General features: G+C 38.4%; 1 protein-coding gene across 4 annotated transcripts in view; it reads right to left on the bottom strand.

Annotated features, from left to right (window-relative positions):
• Positions 1-21,153, bottom strand: part of CNTNAP5 (contactin associated protein family member 5) — an 800,511-nt gene that overhangs the window by 441,965 nt on the left and 337,393 nt on the right. For all 4 annotated transcript variants that reach the window (XM_081051146.1, XM_081051149.1, XM_081051147.1 and 1 more), the window contains exon 4: positions 13,428-13,575. In XM_081051146.1, the coding sequence (XP_080907272.1) occupies positions 13,428-13,575 (148 nt within the window). The remainder of the gene's footprint in view (positions 1-13,427; positions 13,576-21,153) is intronic.

Here is a 21,153-nt window from a genome sequence, read left to right as displayed (position 1 = left end):
AAATGAGTTGTTTGACACCAAAGATATGCATGTTCCCTCATAAAAAAGTGTGTGTGTGTGTGAGTAGGTGCATAAGAAAGGAGACACCAATTTGAAAGAAAGATAATGTTGAACAAGAAGTTTTCTTTTCCTTAAAAGTTGATTTGAACTCCCCTGTGGTTCCTGCTGTCCTGTACTTTCTCCTTCACAGACCAAGTTCACTCAGAAAAGTGTCTCCTTCTGGTACGGCCATGAAAATCACCCAAATACCTGAGCAGATATTGGTAGGTAGATAGTCAATGCCCTCCCCACACTCATTACTATCTCCACTAAGCTTGAACCCCGTCCTGGTAGATTTTTGTGATCTCACTTCATTCAGACATTTTTGCACTCGAACCTTTATTGAGCCCCTTCAACACAGCAGAGCCCAAGTTCAGTACAGATGGACAGTGATAAACTTGGCAAAGCCCGCTGCTCTGAAGGACTAAGCTGAAGACAGCACCACAGGATTACATATCGGTGGGAAGGAGGTGAGCACTCTGTGCCCGGGGAGACAGCAGGAGGAGTGCTTAACTCTCTCCAGGGTGGAGCCGGAATTCAGGAGGGTGTCCTAGGGGAGATTATCCTTCTGCTATGTCCTGTGGATGTGTGGAAGCTAGGCAGGTGAGGTGTGGGAAAAGGGTGTCGCCAGCAGAAGGAAGGAGCCACTGACTCAAGACACGGATGAGAGAGCATAGGGTCAGATCTCAATCCATAAGGATTCAGGCTTGCTAGAGCTGTGGCTCGGCAGGTGTGCTCTCTGCACCAGCAGACTTGGTATTTCCAGGGAGCCTTTTAGAAGTACAGGCTTTTGGTCCTTACTGTAGACCGATGGAATCAGAAACTCTGGGCTTAGGACCTGGGCGCCTGTAACACTGATGCTCACTGAGATTTGGGAAGCTCTGCTAAAGCATAGGAAGCCAGGGCAGGGGGAGTCAAGGTGTCGAGGGCAGAGTGACGGGTTTTATGATGGACAGTCCTTTAAAAGTGAAATAATGCAGATTTCAATATGACCCTGAAGTCAAGAGAGAAATAACTGTCAAAATATTTGAAGTAGGGAACGTGCATGGTCAGGTCTGGTTTTTAGAAAGAGATCTCCGATTTTTACAAAGTTCATTTGTGTTATGTAGTTGTCTGGTCATCCCACGTTCCAATCCTGACTACCCATTCTACCCCTTCTCACTGGAATTACCCAGTTTTAATGTCTCTTAAAGAGGTAGCGAGGCCCTAGTGTGATCCTTTTGGAGTTTTGTGACATTTTTCCTTTTCCTGTCATCAATATATTGTGACTGCTCATCGGAGCTTCTTAACTCATCGAGAATGCCAAGCAGGACGCAGCCATTAGGAATTTACTTCCTGGAGTGGGCAATTCCTCTCTCTTTCTCAAAATTTATTTTTAGGATCTCATTATTGTAAACTCAATTCGATCCAATTTGTGGTTTGTTCAGATGATCATACTTTGGCAGATTTTTCTAGAACATGAAAGATAGACTAGTTGTGGACCCAAAGAGTTTAGTGGATAAGGGAAGTTCCTACATCTCCCCTCAGAAACCTCTCCTTTTAGCCAGAATACATCCAACACGCACTACCCTCTGTCCCGGCAGTAGTTAGAAATGTCCGTGCTGGCTGACTTCGCACTGGGCCCATAATTGCTGACCTAGCTGTCATAGCTTGTTTTCTGAGGAAAACAGAGTTCTGGAGGCATATTCTGCCACATTTGATGGATGTTGGTAGCTTGTCAACAAACTAGCTGCAAAAGGTCTCCACTGAATAAAAGATTCCCCAAGTGAGCTGAGAAGGGTCCTCGTGTGGGCTGGTGACACAGAGCTTGCATTCTCACAGGCTGCAGAGACAAAGCACAAAGTTGACAGGAGAAACTATTGATTCACACTGAGATAACCAGTGTGTGCTACACTGAGTCCCACTCAGACTCTTTGGCTGTTCAGAGTAAACATGATTCTCAGTACAATTACAGTTTGACGCCATCCCATACTACATTGTATCAAAAAAAGATGGTTATTCAGACCACACACTTGCACTGAATAGTCAAGGTCTTTGGCTAGCAATACACAAACCACAAAGGTTCCCACACTCAGCTCAAATTCCACAGACCCTCCACCAATTCTGTGACTTTTCCAGGCCTTATTAGAAGCTCATGATAACCTTAGATGAACTAGGCAAACAATGTAACTTTCCAAAGCTAACTGTGACAATTCCTAAGAATAGTTTATCTTGTTGAATTTGTGACATTTCTGGGTATGACAGCAAGTGATAAAACAGGATAGGTGTCAAGCAGACAACATAGAAAAACAGTCCAAGTCCAAAAAAATCAAAACTCTGAATTCCAATTTTAACTTCAGCAGATCGTCACATTAGCTCTCACAGTGAAACTTGCCTGCTTATTATAATGCTTAGGTTTTGGGGATATCTTAGACTTGTAGACATCTCTGAGCACATTTAAAATTTATAGTTCAACTGGACTGCTCATTAACTACAAAGATTATGCTAAAATAATCTATTCATTTTAGGGACCTTCCATAGTAGCAGGAATTATTTCACTAGTATTTTCTTAAGTTCATTGACAAACATTGGGCATATTCTTTATTCTTCAGTCACTGTGCTGAGCTGTGAGATGCAAAGATGATTGAGATATGAGTCATTCCATTCAGGAACTCGGATGCAAGAACATTAACATGGTAGATTATTCACTTTAGTAGAGTAAGATGTGATAAAGGAAAGCATAATTATAGTCCCTGCAATTTATTACCAAAATAGGGACTTGTGAGACTGAGCAGAGGAGTTCTAGATGACCAAACTGGGAACAGCATGGGTTAGGACTGCACCAGGCACGCAGGATGTATGGTCACTCTAAGAGAAACGTGCAGAGTAGGCAGGAAGTGAAACATGGCCACTCACCATTACTAAGGAGCAGATAGGTTAACAGAGGTTTTATTAAGAGGGTAATGTTTCATGAATCTATTCAGGAGCTCACAGAAAGAATGGTCCAGGCAAAGGCTGACATAGAGCATCCCACCCTTGCTGTAAAAATAGCGTAACACAATTATGAACTGCTTCCTGCTCAAACGGCTGTCAGCCACAACACACAAGTGCCCCCTGAAACAGTGTTTTCACAGTGAGAGGCATATAAGTAGCAGTGTCAGAATGAGGGAAATGATTTGCTGTTTTCCTCCCTAAAACTGGTTACTATTTTTTTCTGACAAAAAGATTTACCATGGTTTTGTGTTTGGGGGAAATTGAAAATTATTTGTTAAAGATTCTACCTGGGCACAAACTACAGAACTTATTGCTGGAGGCCAGTGGGGAAATAACAGTAAATCACTCCAGTGACCATTTCAACAGGAGGTAAATGTAAAACAAAATGTAAGGCCTTGACATTGTGTGGAAACCCACTGCTGCATAAAGTAGTTAATCTGACTATTAGGTTATGTTCTTTAAGGTTTCCTTTAAAATCACCACCATTAGCATATGGGTCCTGGGAATCAGAGCCATATAGTCAGTCAAAATCACACACATTAATCCATCAGGAAGAATAGTTCTGGATTTTCCCCTCCTCTTCTGCTAGGCTTACATAAGACTTGGTATCCTCAACCTCCACTATAAGAATTTATCTATCTGCTTTTTGCAGCTGCTAACAATCTTTGAGTTCCTACAGGGCAAGGATTGTTTTATTGATTTCTATCTCTCCAAAGCATCGCAGAAAGGGGCTATTGAGGAGTGCTGTTTGTCTATTGAAGGACTTTTCAGCTCCTCAATCTTTCAGAAAAGTTGACCTAAAATAGGACATCAAGTATTTTTTAATTTAATTTGAATCTTTTCTGCACATACATATGTATATTTGTCTCTTCACAGAAGGGAATTTTTGGATATTTCTATATGAACTAAAAGAAAGAAGAATAGACAGATTTCATTATTTCATTAACTCAATTTAAAAACATGTCTAGACCTCAATTTCCTCATTAATACAATTAAGGAATTGCAACATCCAATTAAGGATGTTGGTGGTTTTTTCAGCTACAAAATGCTATGAGGAGAACCACCTGAAAACTAGCTGAGCAGAAGTCCTATAATTAAGGATATAAAGAAGCCACATTGAGACTGATAGGAGGGACAGAAACAAGGAATGAGCAGACTCCACACCCACGCGTGATAGTTAAGAAAGAGAGGGACATCTTGGCAGCAATTTCCCCACCTGAAAAGTGAGTGGTCACAGCCCCATACCAGGATCTCCAGCCCAGGGCTCCAGGGCTGGGAAGAGAAGTTCCTCAAACTTCTGGCTATGAAATCCAGCAGGGATTGAGGCTGAGTGAGATGGAGAGCTACAGGGTCCCAGGTGTTCCTCTTAAAGGGCCTGTGTATGGATCTACTTGCTGACAGACACTTGCTCTGATTCCAGCACTGGGGCAACAGCACAAAAGACACCAGGGACATACAGAGAGGAACTGAATTATCTGGCTTCAGGGCAAGGGATGGAGGGGCAGCTCTCTCCAGAACTAAAAGTGCTGATAGGTGCCATTTTTCCTTTATTGAGCCCTCTTCCCACCCAGCCTGCAGACACAGGCAGCCTCCAAGTCTGAGTCTCCGTCAGGCTGGCTAACACCATGCACCTTACCTAAGTGGTTCCCTGAGACCCCGCCCCATGCACCTTGTGGGCCCACCCAAGCTCCTTCCAGTGGCTTTTCCAAACACACAGCCTATCTTGGCTCATGCTGAAGACTTGTCTAAATCTCTCAAAAGGGCCGGCCCAGTGGCTCAGGTGGTTAGAGCTCCATGCTCCTAACTCCGGCTGCCAGTTCGATTCCCACACGGGCCAGTAGGCTCTCAGCCACAAAGCTGCCAGTTCAATTCCTGGAGTCCCGCAAGGGATGGTGAGCTCCGCACCCTGAAACTAAGATTGAACACAGCACCTTGAGCTGAGCTGCCTCCCGGATGGCTCAGTTAGTTGGAGTGCGTCCTCTCAACCACAAGGTTCCTAGTTCGACTCCCGCAAGGGATGGTGGGCTGTGCACCCTGCAACTGGCAATGGCAACTGGACCTGGAGCTGAGCTGTGTCCTCCACAGCTAAGATAGAAAGGACAACAACTTGACTTGAAGAAAAAAAAGTCCTGTAAGTACACACTGTTCCCCAATAAAGTCCTGTTCCCCTTCCCCAATGGGAAAAAAAAATGTGGAAATTGTGTTTAAAAAATAAAACAAAATAAAACAAAACAAAACAAAACAAAATAAAATAAAATAAAATAAAACAAAACAAAATCTCTCAAAAGTTCCCAAACCCCAAACAAGCAGTGTCTGGCTTCAGTGTGACCTGTAACTCTCTCTGAGTTGCCCCAACCCCACATTAGTGGCAGCCAGCCTCATTTTGCAGCTTAGCATCTCCCAGGCTCCTCCCAGTCCAGCACAACTGACACCATCTGCAGATCACTTTGTACCTCATATCAGGTGTCCATCGGTCAGGCATCAGCTGACCTTGGCCTGCACCAGAGCCCCTCCCTAAGGCCAAAGAATCAACACACCTGGTGTCCAGCTTTGAACCACACCAGGGCACCACCCAACTATTCTACAAATGACACACTCAGATGGCAGACGGGGCAGGAACCAGAACCCTGATAAAGTGAATCCTGGTCCCTGGGGTGAGTCCCTGCACAACAGGTTCTCCACTGTAGTTACAGCCAGTCTTCACAACGAATAAGTCTGAGCATCAATATTGCTCATTGGCATGCCAACAGCAATCAAAATCACTACAATAGGAGGACACATATAACTCACATAACAGATGCAGCAGGAATACCCAGCTCAGGTGGCCAGGGAAAGTGTGTCAATGAGCCCCACAAGACCCCTACTAAATATGGTCACTCTACCAAGACTTTGAGATGGAGCAGGTGTGCCTAATAAATATAAACAAACACAGATAATCAGCCAAAATGAGAAAACAAAGAAACATGTCCTAAATGAAAGATCAGAACAAAGCACCAGGAAAAGAAATAAACAAAATTAAGACAAGCAATCTACTCGATGCAGAGTTCAAAACACTGTCTATAAGGATGCTCAATGAACTTAGGAGAAAAGTAGATGAACTCAACGAGAACTTTAACAAAGATAGGAAACATACAAATGCACATAGAAAACATACAAATGACATGAAAAACCAGTCAGAAATGAAGAGTATAATAACTGAAATAAAGAATGCATCAGAGGAAGTCAAAGTAAACTGGATGAACCAAAGGACTGAATCAGCAATTTGGAAGACAAGGTAGCAGAAAACACCCAGTCATAACACCAAAAAGAAAAAAAAAAAAAAAAAAAAAAAAAAAAATATATATATATATATATATATATATATATATATATAATGAGGGTAGTTTAAAGGGCCTCTGAGACAACATCAAGCATAACAACATTTGCATCATAGAAGCACCAGAAGGAGAAGAGAGAGCACGGGACTGAAACATATTTGAAGAAATAATGATAGAAAAGTTAGCAAACCTAGTGAAGGAAATAAACATACAAGTTCAGAAAGTGCGGAGAGTCCCCAACAAGATGAATCCAAAAAGGCCCACACCAAGACACCTCATAATTAAAATTCCAAAGGTTAAAGACAAAGAGAGAATCATAAAAACAGAAAGAGAAAAGCAGTTAGTTACCTACAAGGGAGCTCCCATAAGACTGTCAGCTGATTTCTCAATAGGATTTTTCAGGTCAGAAGAGATTAGCATGAAATATTCAAAGTGATAAAAAGTAGGGACCTACAACCAAGATAAGTCTACCCAGCAAAACTATCATTTAGAATTGAAGAACAGATAAAGAGTTTCCCAGATAAGAAAAAGCTAAAGGAGTTCATCAACACCAAATCAATATTATAAAAATTTTTAAAGGGACTTCTTTAAGAAGAGGAACAAGGGGGAAAAAAGACCAAATATATGAATAATAAAATGGCAATAACTACATACCTCAGGAATATCTCTGAATTTTTTTATGATAAAGCTGAGATTGATTAAGAGTTAAACCAAAGAAGGCAAAAGGAGGAGAGATATTGTAGTCAGAGGGATTGGCATATACAAGGCCAGGAGAGAGGAAAAAGCATGACATGATAGAGGACAGAAAGGAAGGCCAGTAGGGCTCAAGCTCAGATAGGGAGGGGACATTGCTAGATGCCAAGGCCAGTGAAGTAGGCAGAGACCAGATCTTACAGGGCCTGTTCTTTTAACACAAGACTTTGGTTTTGTTCATAACTTCAGAAGCCATTGAAAGGTTTTCAGCAGAATGTGTCTCAAGTCTTTATTTAATGATAATCCTCTGGCTGTAGCAGAACTGATGGACTAAAAGAAAAGAGTGAAAGTGGGCTGTTGAGTTAAAAATTCAAGTGATAGAAGATGTAACTGAACTAGGCTGGTGAATGTGAAGATGAAAATAAATAGATGTATATTTTTGTCATGATTTTTGAAAGTAATACCGATAGTACTTGCTAATGGATTTACTGTGGGAAGTAAGGGAGACAAAATAAATTCAAGAAAGATTATCACACCTGGTTTGGGCAACTGGTCATGTTAGATTGGTCTTTGCAATTATTTTTAATCTTCAAACCACAATTACTTTTGCACAAATCTAATATCTATTGAGATAAGGAAGACCACAGGAAGAACATACAGATTGTGGTTGGAGGGCACAAATGGATTAAGTGTTCCCTCAGGGATGTGTTAAATTGGAGCCAATTATGACATAGCCAAATTATGATATCAATGAGAGAAACAAATATATATTTTTAGAATTCAGGAGAAATATTTGCCTCAGGATACAAATTACTTTACTAATCTAAAAGTCACTTCATCTTTATAAATTTCAGTTTCCTATTTTTACAGTACATAAGAATAGTAATTACTATCTTAAAAGATTGTAATGAGTTTTGGAGAGTGTATTATGCCATATTGTACATACTAAATGACAGTGGGAGAAAGGGATGGTGATGATGGTGTGGCATTTCATATGACAGTCACTAATTCAATGATGGAAAAGATGCCACCAATAGGAAACATACTACCTCCAAGAAAAGAATTGCCATTAATCACAACACAGAATGATTCATCTCCTTTCCTTATCTGTTTTTCATTTGTATATCTACAAAAGATTATTTTATACAATGCTATATTGACATCTGTAATTATGCGTCTTTATATCACCAATTCAGTGATGTAGCAGGACCCATGTCCATTATTTACTTGGTTCACCAGCATACAATCTTTGGCCAAAAACTGCTCAATTGATCAGTCTTTATAACCTAGGGAGGGAGGGATATTTATTGCAATATTGGTAAGGAATCGCTAGGCAAGTCTGAAAACCATCTGTTAGGCAGGTAATCAGGAGAAGCAGGCGAAAAACTATTGGGCAGAAATGGCAGTTGCAGTGACAGGTGGGATTTCTTCTTCCTCAGGGAAACCTCAGTTCTGATCTTAAAACCTTTCCACTGACTAAGTCACCCACGTTATGGAGCACGATCTCCTGTACTTAAGGCCAATTGATTGTAGACCTTAATTGCACCACAGTAACACCTAGATTATTGTTTGGTTGAGTAACTGGGGACTAGAGCTTAGCTAAATTGACACATTAAACTGACTACCACATGTCTAAATACCAATGAAATCAGTTGCAGTGTGAAGGGAGGTGAGCAGATTGATACAGTAACTAAAGACAAGTTTTGGAAAGAAGTTTTTCTTTGAAGAGGAGGGGAGAGTGAAGGAGAGAGAGCTGCTAAATAGGGCCACAGGGCTTTTGTTGCTCTTGTTTTGTTTGACAGATTATACAGCATAATTCTATGCTTACAAAAATGACAAGAATAACCCAGTAAAAAAGGGACTATGAAGATGTTGAAGGGGAGTGTTGGATCTAGAGGATGTGCTAAGGTGTTGGGTTTAGATAGATAGTGCAAGACCTTTTTGTTTGTTTGTTTGTTTGTTTTTGTTTTTCGGTCCAAGGGGGAAAAAACACCACAACACAGGAGGACTAGTGATCAAAGATTATAGAGTGTCAGCTTGAGGATCATCACAAAGAAGGACATTCTGTGTCTCAGAGCTCCCAAACGTGGTTAACTTCCCATCACTAGGACTATTTACATGAAGGTAATTTATCCTCTTAGAGGGTGCACTCATTAGATGGGAGCCCTACCTGGTGAGGAGTTTATGTAAGACTGAACTATCTCAAAGTCAGAAGCTTTTAGTACAAGAATTAGGCTTTAGCAGATCCTTGAACCTCCTCATATTGTAGAAAAGTTTGCAAGTCATTGTGGGCACACTTATCAAGAGAGGGTCCCTTGATGCCATCAGATTCTCACAGGGATCCATCATCAGAAAAAGTTAAACAGGTCTCTCTAAGGTCTCACACAACCCTACAGTCGGTTATTTAACTTGATGCTATGAGTCTTCCCAGCACAAGAACAATGGCATGAAAAACAAGGACAACAGACTGGACTGAGAGAAAATGAAAATGAAATATGAGGACATGTTAAAGAATAACAGAATTATTATAACAAAGTAGATGGTTGAAGTAATAATATAAATAATGTTCTTTAGTTGTTGTTGTTGTTTTTTATTTCAGCATGAAAGTCCATGCTTCACTTAAAAATTAACCTCACAGTAGTGACAACTGACATCAAGAGACGAGATAACACCTCTTGGCTATTGTAAAGAATGCTGCAATGGCTGTTATGGAAGGCAGTGTGGAGGTTCCTGAAAAGATTATGAATAGAATTACCATATGACCCAACAGTCCCTCTCCTGGGTATCTACCCAAAAAATCTGAAGACGTTTGTACATAAAAACACATGTGGTCCAATGCTCATTGCAGCTTTGTTTACGGTGGCCAAGACATGGCCAAGAAACTACCAAAATGTCCTTCGATAGATGAATGGATAAAGAAGTTGTGGTATATATACATAATGGAATACTATTCGGTGGTAAGAAAAGATGATATAGGAACATTTGTGACAACATGGAGGGATCTTGAGAGTATGATGCTAAGCGAAATAAGTCAGACAGAACAAGCAGATAAACATAAGATTTCACTGATATGTGGTATATAAACCAAAAAGAACAAAATAACAAGACAAACAAATGAGAAAGAAAAACTCATAGACACAGACAATAGTTTAGTGGTTACCAGAGGGTAAGGAGGGAGAGGGGTGGGAGATGAGGGTAAGGGGGATCAAATATATGGTGATGGAAGGAGAACTGACTCTGGGTGGTGAACACACAATGGGATTTATAGATGATGTAATACAGAATTGTACACCTGAAATCGATGTAATTTTACTAACACTTGTCACCCCAATAAATTAAAAAAAAAAATGAATGCTGCAATGAACATGGGGTAGCATATATCTTTTTGAATTAGTGTTCCAATTTTCTTCAAATAAATACCAAAAGTAGAATTGCTGAGTCATATGGTATATCTATTTTTAGTTTTTGGCAGAACCTCCACACAGTTTTCCATAGTGGCTGCACCAATTTGCAATCCCACCAATAGTACACAAGGGTTCCCTTTTGTCCACATCCTGGTCAACACAAGTAATTTGTTGACTTTTTGATGATAGCCATTCTGACTTGCATGAGGTGGTATCTCTTTGAGGTTTTGATTTTCATTTCCCTGATAATTAGTGATGGTGAGTATCTTTTCATATGCCTCTTGCTCATCTGTATATCTTCTTCAGAGAAATGTATTTGAATGTACTCTGACCATTTTTTGATCAGAATGTTTATTTACTTACTTATTGTTATTGAGTTTTACTAATTCCCTACAGATTTTGGATATCAAATCCTTATCTGATATATAATTTATGAATGCATTCTCCCATTCAGTAGGCTGTCTGTTTTGTTGATGGTTTTGCTCACTTTACAGAAGCTTTTTAGATTGATGAAGTCTCATTTGCTTATTTTTGCTTTTGTTTTCCTTGCTTGAGGGGACATATCCAAAAATATATTACTCAGACTGAAATCAAATAGTTTACTACCTATGTGCTCTTCGAAGAGTTTTATGGTTCGGGGCCTTAAATTTACAATGGAATATTATGCAGCAATTAAAAGGAATGATATATTGCCATTCATGACAACATGGATTGACCTAGAGGGTAATACGCTAAGTGAAATAAATCAGACAGAGAAAGACAAATACCGTATGGTTTCAATTATTTGTGGAATCTAAAAAACAAAACAAAACAAGGGAAGAAATAAAACAAAACAAAATCACACTCATAGAAACAGAGACCAAAGGGATGCTTACTAGAGGGGAGGGGGTGGGGATAGATGAAAAGTTGATGAGGGATATAGTCGACGATATTATGATTAGATTACACGGTGACAGATGATTACTAGAATTAGTGGGGTGATGACATTTCAAGATATAAAAAAATGCCAAATAACTCTATTATACACCTGAAAGTAATATAACTAATGTTGTATACTGATGATAATTAAATTTAAAAAATAATTAATTTTAAAAAGACAGAAGAGGTAACAAGAGAATCGGAATGCCCCAGAGATCCCGGGGTCTGAAGCATATACCCTTGTAGATGTTATGTGCTTTGTCGTGGAAGTACTAGAGTAGAAGGCAGTCTCTTTTGGCCTAATGGTTTGTTGGTGCATCTGTTCTAAAACAAACATATTTGGAAGGTCTTGTGCAAGACAAAGACAGCCGTTTCACAAGTAAATCACTTCTGTGTAGGGCTTCACTTTTAATAAATACTCTGTGTTCATATGTTCCCTGGGGAGCTTGTTAATATTCAGTTTTCTAGGTTCCTATCCCCATAAATCATAATCCAGTATGTATAAGATAAGGCTAGGGAAATGCGTTTTTTAAAAGCAATCCAGCAACCAACAGTTTTTTGTTTGTTTGTTAGTTTTTCTATATCTCTGAGTCTTTTTCTGTTTTGTTTGCTCATTTATTCTGCTCTTTAGGTTCCACATACAAGTGAGATCGTATGGTATTTTTCTTTCTCCATCTGACTTATTTCTCTTAGCATAATGTTCTCTAGGTCCATCCATGTTGTTGCAAATGGTAAGATTTCATTCTTTTTTATAGCCGAGTAATACTGAATTGCATAAATGTACCACATTTCTTTATCCAATCGTCTATCGATGGGCATTAGTAGACACAATATAGTCATGGGGATATGAAATACAGAATGGGGAATATAATCAACAATGTTGTAAAGATTAGGTAGGGTGCCAGGTGGGCACTGGACTTATCATGGGGAGCACGTCATAGACTGTGTAGATGCTGGACCAGTGCGCTATACACCTGAAACTGATGTAGAATAATACCGTATGTCAACTAAATGTAAATATGTGTATGTATAGTCACAGGAGGTGGAGTGTAGCATAAGGAAGATAGTTGATGGTATTGTAACAGTTGTGTAAGGTGTCAGAGGGGTAGTAGCTTGGGGGGGGTGGGTTATCACTTTGTGAGGGAGTGTAAATGTCTAACTATTATGTTGTTTTGTACACCTGAAACTAATTTTAATAAAAGCATTCTAGATGATTCTGATGCAGGCACTTAGTTGATCATACCACGGAAAACAGTACCAGCATGGAACCTATTAGGTATCCCTAATAACCAAAACTAGGAATCTGCTGAAACAATTTACATAATATTAATGTGATAGTGATCAAACGTGATTATTCATTAGAGTTCATAGCATATAAGCAGGAGATGTCACTAGTAAGTCAGAACAACAGTTTCTTATTATGCAATTTTAGATTTAAATACAACCTGCAGGGGAGAATTATAGGGAGGGAAGTCTTTCTTATATAATTTCAACCTTATTCTAGAGCAATTACCAGTTCTGCCCATGTTTACAACCTTCCTTGTATGTAAGATGGGCTCTACCTTTAAATTCAGTACAAAAAAACGCACACAGGAAAGAATGAATAGCATAATTCTAGGAAACAAGCATTCCATGAGTTACAAGGGGTAGAAATGTTCCTTCTCCTCCTCTTTGAGAAAAATGAACTGAGAGAACTTTTCCCCCCTCATGGCTCTGAGGAAGGGGATAACTTCATAATATACACCTCCCTTCTGGGAAAGAACTGCGCTTAAATTATTCTTTTACTGTAAGTACAAATGGCAGCTCAAACTTCAAGAGCTCTTAATGTTGATCTTTTTTTGGTTGTCATTATTATCTGACACTTCCAAGCTCCCTCACGTCTAAGTACAAGAGTTTTGGTTTTGTTTTTGTTTTCTCTCTTTTCTGAGTTGAATTTTGCATTTTCAAATGTTCATAGGTTATTCAAGTCCCGAAAGAACTTGAAAACAATTGAGATTGCTATTCTCAATGCGGAGAACCTGGTACTATGCGGACAGTGCCGCTCACAAGCACACTTGTGTTCGTGGGCCATGTGGGTACTTACTATAGGAGCAACCGTAGACCTCAACTCTCATGCCGATCTTGCCACTTGGATTCCATTCCAGGGGCACAAAGCGAACGAACCGCGCTCTCACTGAGTGCAGTAACTTGTGGTGCACCACGCTGTCAGCATTCATGTTCCCTGCAAAGGTCTGCAGAGAGAAGAGGAGGCCCAGTGAGGTCTGTGACACCTGGCATTTCGTTCACGTACCAGAGCTCAAAGAACATCAGTGGAAATCCACATAAGTTATTCCACCAAATCTTTCAGAGAAAATCCTCAATTTCTCAGATATTTCAAATGAAATCTGACTCAGGTGGAAATTCTTCATTATATGCTTTTTTATCCCTCAGAAACACTGTACATTATTCTTTTAAAATCCCCCAGTTTTATCAATAAGTCAATCCTAGCAAGTCATAAGACTTGACATCTAAAAGTTTTACAAAGTAAATAACACAATGAAGTTTTGATATTCCTAATGTTCAATTATTGTGGTATGAGAGAGAACAGAAAATCTCCTCTTAGAAGAAAAGGCTTCTTTTAAAATAATTGTTAGTGTTAATTGGGGTCAGTCACTATTCTAAGCACTTTCCATTATTACAATTTTACAGATTAAAAAACAAAACAAAATGAAACAAAAAAAAAATGTGAAGGTGAGATAGAAAAAGTGGAGAGGACATAAAAGTCTTCAAATTATCCAGTTGGTTAGTAATTGATCTGAGATTCAGTTCAGGATTGTCTTATTCCAAAACCTATGGTTTTTCTACAGTCCTACATTCTTCAACTATTCCCTTGTTAATTCTTACAAGAGGTGTAATAGGAGGTTCTGGTTTTTATGTAATTCGTTTCCACATTTCCTTCTGAAGTTTAAGAAAAGGAACACATAGCATGGGAGCTATTGGGTACACTAAAATTATGCCTCTTAGCCTTCATTTGGATGATTTCTGGAGTAGAAATTTTTCTACAGATGGAATACAAAGTCTCATACCCATTTTTCCCCCATTAGAGTAAAATATACATAATATAAATTTATCATTTTAACCATTTTAAATGTATAGTTCAGTGACAGTAAGCATATTCACATTGTTATTCAACCATCAATCATAACTCTTCATCCACAGAACTTTTTCATCATCTAAATTATATCTGATCTTTAAGACTGGATGTCACCTGCACAGTGATTCTCTTGTTTCATTATGAGTTATCATCAGCCTATTTTTCTGACTCAAGTATTCATAGATAAACCCTGCTTGCTAATTAATGTCCTTCAAAGCCAACCAATAAGATCCATTGATTTCTCAAATGGCAAAAGTGAATGCCATGCAAATGATTTATCTATTTAATGATATCCATCTTCAAAGATCCAAAGCTTAACCTTGGTGTATCCTTAAAATACTCATGAATTTAGGGTACCTTGAACAATCTGACATTTGTGCTGCACATAAAAAATGCATTGGCTAATAACTCTGACATTAAACAATTGATATAATCACTTTTATATATCTCAAAATGGCTTATGAAGAACTCATTGCCTATTTTGCAGCTGTACCTGCAGCAAAACCCATGTGTAAGAGGATGACTTGGTGGAGAGAAAATTCCTCAAGATCCAATTCCAACATTTCAGTTCACACGTTTCTCAAAGGTTTCGCCATTTTCTCTTCATCCAAACAAGAATATCTTTACTTGGCAGGCTTATTCTTCATATGTCTTGCTGCCAACTTTAGCAACTGGCACCGGTATAAAATTTCCTCATTCCTTTGCTCACTTAAGAAGGCCTCTTCCCCGTGAAGTTTAGTTCTTTTTAAAATTCACCTGTGCCCATACTATTTTGCTATACAGTTTGTTGGAGTTTCAGGGGGTAATGGTTCTGTGGTTTTGCATTGTTTGGATGGAGTGATGGCATTTTATGTTTTTCTATAATCTAACTGTGGGGCCTCTCATTCCTCTGGATTCCCTTTAATCATGTGTGCTACAGCCTACCTCCCAGAATATAGTCTCTGGGTCTGCAGCATCTTTTAATCTAACTGAACTGTTGATGGTACCTTACTCACACTAAGGGTGATGGGGTGTCCTCTCCTGCATTCTATGTGATTTTAAGATATATTCTTAAACTGATCTTGGTTGTCTAATTCCAGATAAAAGTCTTATTTTGTTAACTTGGACTCCTTTACAGGATCCCTTAACTCATGTACTCTGCGCTCTGATGAGAAGATCCTGTATTCCCATCAAAAGGAGGCAGCCCCTTGCCATCATTATGTACCACTGGACAACCAACTTAATCCTCTGAGTCCCACTGTCTTGCAGTCTTATGATCACAAAGTCTCACAGTCCCCAAATTCTACTATCCCAGAGTCTTACCATTTGCAGTTTCATAGTTTCATAGTTTCATGTCCAAACAGACCCAAGACCTCACAGTTCTGAGAACTCAAAAGTATACAATGCATGGTTCCACCCATCCCACCCCCACCCCTGGAGCTACCATGTTTCCCCAAAAATAAGACCTAGCCAGACAATCAGCTCTAATGCATCTTTTGGAGCAAAAATTAATATAAGACCCAGTCTAATTTTACTTATAATATTTTTATACTATAGTATTAAAATAAAATAAAATAGTATAGTATAACATAGCATAACATAACATAACATAGCATAGCATAGCATAGCATAGCATAGCATAGCATAGCATAACATAACATAACATAACATAATATAATACCTGGTCTTATATTAATTTTTGCTCCAAATGACACATTGGAGCTGATTGTGCAGCTAGGTCTTATTTTTCAGGAAACATGGTAGCAGCCTAAAATCAACTCAGAAACCCTTAAAGGTAGAGCCAGATTGAGTCTAAAGGAAGCTGAAACCAAACTCTCATCAAATTCATCTTCTGACAAGATCAAAGACAATCACCATTTAGCAATGAGGAAGTTGTAGAGTAAGATGAAAAGCAAGAAAGATCTCTTGACTCTCTTGGTTCCTGAATTCCAAAGCCCTGTTGGATGCCTTAAAGCTACCATCTACCCAAAGCCAGCTCAATGGCTAAAGATAATTTAACAACAAGAATGACTCAGCTGTCATTCTCATTGAATGACATCAACAATGGACACCAACGAATGTTAAAAGTAGAAAACTGTCAATCTAGCATTCCAAATCCAGCAAAAATAGCTTTTAAATCTAAAGTAAAAATAAACACAGCTTCATATAAATAAAAGCTGAGATAATGTATTACCTACAGACCCCCACTGCTAAGGATTGTTAAATAAGTTCAACATTTTGAAGAAATTGATGTCAAAGACAGAATTTTCAGTGTACAGGAAGGAATGAAAAGCACTCAAAATGATAAATATGAAAGACTATTTTCTTTCTTTCCTTAAACATTTTAAAAGTCAATACACAGATTAAGGAAAAAAAACTGTGATCTTGATAACACATGTAGAAGTAAACATATGTCAATAAAACCTTGAAGGATCAATTATAGGATAAATAGAATATATTACTGAAAAGCCCTAACATTATATATAAAAGGATATAATGTCAATTTAAGGTAAACTACAATCATTTAAGGATGCATAAAAATTAAACAAAGAGGTATAGCCACAAAGGCAATAAAAAAGAAAGGATGGAATATTGAAAACTAGCAAGAAAAAAAAAAAACAGCTATGGTTTAATACAAAATAAGGCATAAAATGGGAAAAAAAAAGGAAATAAAAACTACAGAGGAGAAAAATAAAAATAAACTTCACAATAGTAGACTTAAATTTACTCAATTGATGTTTACATTAAAAGAAAATTGAGTAATACTTCACCTACACGGCTCAAATTTTTAGGCTATATTTATACACACACACACACACACACACACACACACATATATGTATGTTTGTCCCGTCTATATACTTTTTATGTGATTCTCTTTTTAAATAATAAAGACATTAACAGGTTGAAAGTAAAAGATTGGCAAAAGATTACATGCAAATAGTAGGCATAATAACCCCACTTCAAGCAGTGATATATTTAATTTGTGCAGAGGTCTTCTACTGTTCCTCTGTTAATATCAAAGTAGGATATATTATAAGATCCAAGAAACTTTTCAAAATTATAAAGGGCCAATTTATCATGAAGACGTAAAAAACCTAAATGTGTACGGAACTACATTAGAGATTCAAAATATAAGAAGCAAAACATGACAAAAACAAAAAGGGAAGAAAATCCTCAACTTAGTTGGTTTTTCATATCTGTCAGTAATTGATTAAGTGTGAAAAATCAGCAAGGATATAGAAGATTCAAACAACACTGTAGTGAAATTAGCCTAACGAATGTTGACAGAATACATCACTGACCAACTGCAGATTTTCCATTGTTTTCAAGTAGACATGGAACATTCACTGGGAAACAATATGCTACATGATAAAACAAGTCTCAATGAAACCATACAGTTTGTTTTCTAACCGCAAATGAATTAAGTTAGGAATTAATAATAATAAATTACTTCGAAAACCCTCAAATGTTTGGAAGTTTACCAATACATTTCTAAATAAACCATGGGCCAAAGAAGAAGTTATAATGAAAATTTATATATATATATATATATATAAATTTTCATATATGTATATATGTATGTATATATGTATATATGTATATATCTATACATATATTTTCATATATGTATATATCTTGAATTAAATGGTGATAAAAACACTGTATCAAAATGTGTGAAACACAGCCAAACCAGCCCTTAGAAAAAAAAACACATTGACTTGAGTAGTTACAAAATTAAAAATCTCAGCTTCCACCTCAAGAAGATAAAAACAGTCAAAACTGAACTCAGAACATTAGTAAATTGGAACACTACTCAACAACAAAAAAATAACAAACCACTGATATCTGCAACAAAACATTATGTTAAATAAAAGAAGGCAGCCATAATGAGTCCACATTGTGATTCCCTGCATGTATCTAGAAGAGGAAGAACTGAGCTCTGATGATGTAAGCCAGATCAGTAACTTTCTTGACGTTGGGGGGCAGAAAATGACTGCAAAGAATGTTCATGACTTTATTTGAGCATAATATCCTGTGAACAGGAAATCTGTATTATTTTTATTTTAGAGATGAAAAAACTTAGCTTTAGAGTTAAAATTGGGCCATAAGTGACAAATCAAAAAATTATCAAACTGGAACTGATTATAGAGATTCTGATTAAAGTCCCGTGACCCTTCTATTTCACTCCCATTATCAGCCCCATATGCCAGGTTTCCCAAACCAACCAAACAAATTGCTGAGGCACAACGATAGCTCCCATTCACACCAGACACTTACCAGGCCCTGTGCATGTTTGAGTTCACTCCATTCATTATCAGCAAGGTTTTAGCCAGCTTCCTCACTAAAGGAAGCACCCACACCCACACCCACACCCACACCCACACACACAGGAGATCTTATTGTAACGATGTTGCTAACCTCTTTTGATATCAGAGGGATTATTCATTATGAATTCCTACCAACTGGGCAAACAGTTAACCAAGTTTACTATTTAAAAGTGCTGAAAAGGCTGCGAGATAAAGTTAGATGAAAAAGGACCTGAACTTTTTGCCAACAACTCATGGCTCTTGCATAATTACAATGCACCAGCTCACAGGGCACTGTCTGTGAGGGAGTTTTTAGCCAGTAAACAAATACCTGTATTGGAACACCCTCCCTACTCACCTGTTCTGGCCCCCATTGACTTCTTTCTTTACCCAAAAATAAAGGAAACATTGAAAGGAAGACATATTGATGACATTTAGGACATCAAGGGAAATAGGATGACAGCTCTGATGGCCATTCCAGAAAAAAGTTCCAAAATTGCTTTGAAGGATGGACTAGGCGATGGTGTCACTGCATAGCTTCCCAAGGGGAGTACTTTGAAGGTAACCATAGTGATATTCAGCAGCGAGGTATGGAGCACTTTTTCTAGGATGAGTTTGCAAACTTAATTGTCAGACCTTGTACATTGAACATTTCTGAATTTGCAATGTATTTTACAATTGTGTAGCCAGTTAATACAATGTTCCCCACCTCACCGGAAAACCCTAGGAATTAGAGAGGTTAATTCTGGATGATGTTATATACACTACTTTTCAGAAGATTTTTGTTTTTGTTTTTCCCTCACCCCACTTCAAGCAGTGTTATATTTAATTTGTGCAGAGGTCTTGTACTGTTGTAATGATATAAATGCTATTATTATTATTTTTAAGCATCATGCATATGGTTCTTGACAAAGCTGTCATTCATTTTTCCCTATGCAAGAACACAGTGCAGAACTTAGTTTTCCTTTCCACATTTCTTCAAGTATAATTAAAGAAACTTGAGGATAGGAGCAGTTAAGTTCTTCTGTGCTTATGAAAGTGAGGGCGCGCCTGGGAGGGGGCCCCAGAGGAGCTTCCTCATACTGAGCATGTGGGAGGATGGCAAGCAAATAAAAAGTGGGCACTAGACTCAAATCTCAGCTCCTTCCTCCTGGACAGACACTTGTTCCTTGACATTAAACAACACGGGGGTTCATGAATGGAAGAACCTGTGATCATAATGAAGCTGCTGATACTTTTCTCTTGCCTTATTAGGTAGCTAATGGAGACGGCACGCACTGCGTGGCTAAGCCAACATCATCGCTGGCATCATCCGTGGAGAGCAGCAGGGTCTGGGTCAGCACCACCAGAGCCACGCAACGGATACGCCACATGGAATCAACCCACACTTGACTTTGACTGGCAGTGAGCTCACAAGCATCCAAGTGCCACAAGGAAGGCATTATTAATGTGTCTAACTGCAGTTGGGGCACAAAATAATAGGTGCAATAACCAAATTTCATCTCAGGAACCTTAACAGGGAATATTCCACATTCTCAGGGAGACTTCTATTTCAAGTCAGGTGCTCTGCCAACTACACCCCATTGCCCAAGGGGTCACTGTAAGGGAAGCAGCAGGGTGTGACGGGGGGATGAGCACTGGTGCCAGTCCTAACCACCTGCTGGTGTGCTGTCATCCCCGGAGAAGCACTTGGACTGTAATTCCCTTGAGGATACCGATTGTATCTTATTACAAACTGGACTGCCCAACCCAGTGCACGGAACACAGCATATCTATCTTAAAGGTATGCTTACATGGCATTCAGCATCACAAACCAAATCTGTGCAATTATTTGAAAATCAGTGAATTACAAACAGCATCTAAATGTTGCTAAGGCTGTTACACTCAAGTTGCTGAATAAGTGAGTGTGAGTGAATGAATGAACAAAAAAAATAACTTGGTTTCTTGGTTTCTTTCATCGGGAAAATGGTGAAAATAAACTCTTAAACTCTTAAAACAAGAATGTTTGTAAATCTTATATTAAATATTGTATGCAAATGATACTGCACATAGTAGATTCTCAGCAATACAGGCAATACTGAAGAGAGAGAGAGAGAGAGAGAGAGAGAGAGAGAGAGAGAGAGAGAGAGAGAGAGAGAGAGAGAGAGACCAATAGTTATTTTTTGTATAAAAAATATCTTTTTGGAGAATGTATTCTGAAGCAGTAACCTATTAATACCCTCAAGACCCATGCGAGGTATTTGTCAATCATACTTAAACTTTCTGAAAGACATTCAAAGGGCTTAACCCCTAACAACAACAACAAAAAGAGTGTGAACACAAGCTAAGGAAGGACCAGCAGCCCAGAGCTAATTACCAATACTTTTTTTTTTCTTATTTAATAAGAC

The sequence above is a fragment of the Rhinolophus hipposideros genome, assembly GCF_964194185.1.
Source record: "Rhinolophus hipposideros genome assembly, chromosome: 6".
NCBI classification, from domain to species: Eukaryota; Metazoa; Chordata; class Mammalia; order Chiroptera; family Rhinolophidae; genus Rhinolophus; species Rhinolophus hipposideros.
Note: the sequence above shows the minus strand (reverse complement) of the source record. Positions and strands in the feature narration are given on the sequence as shown.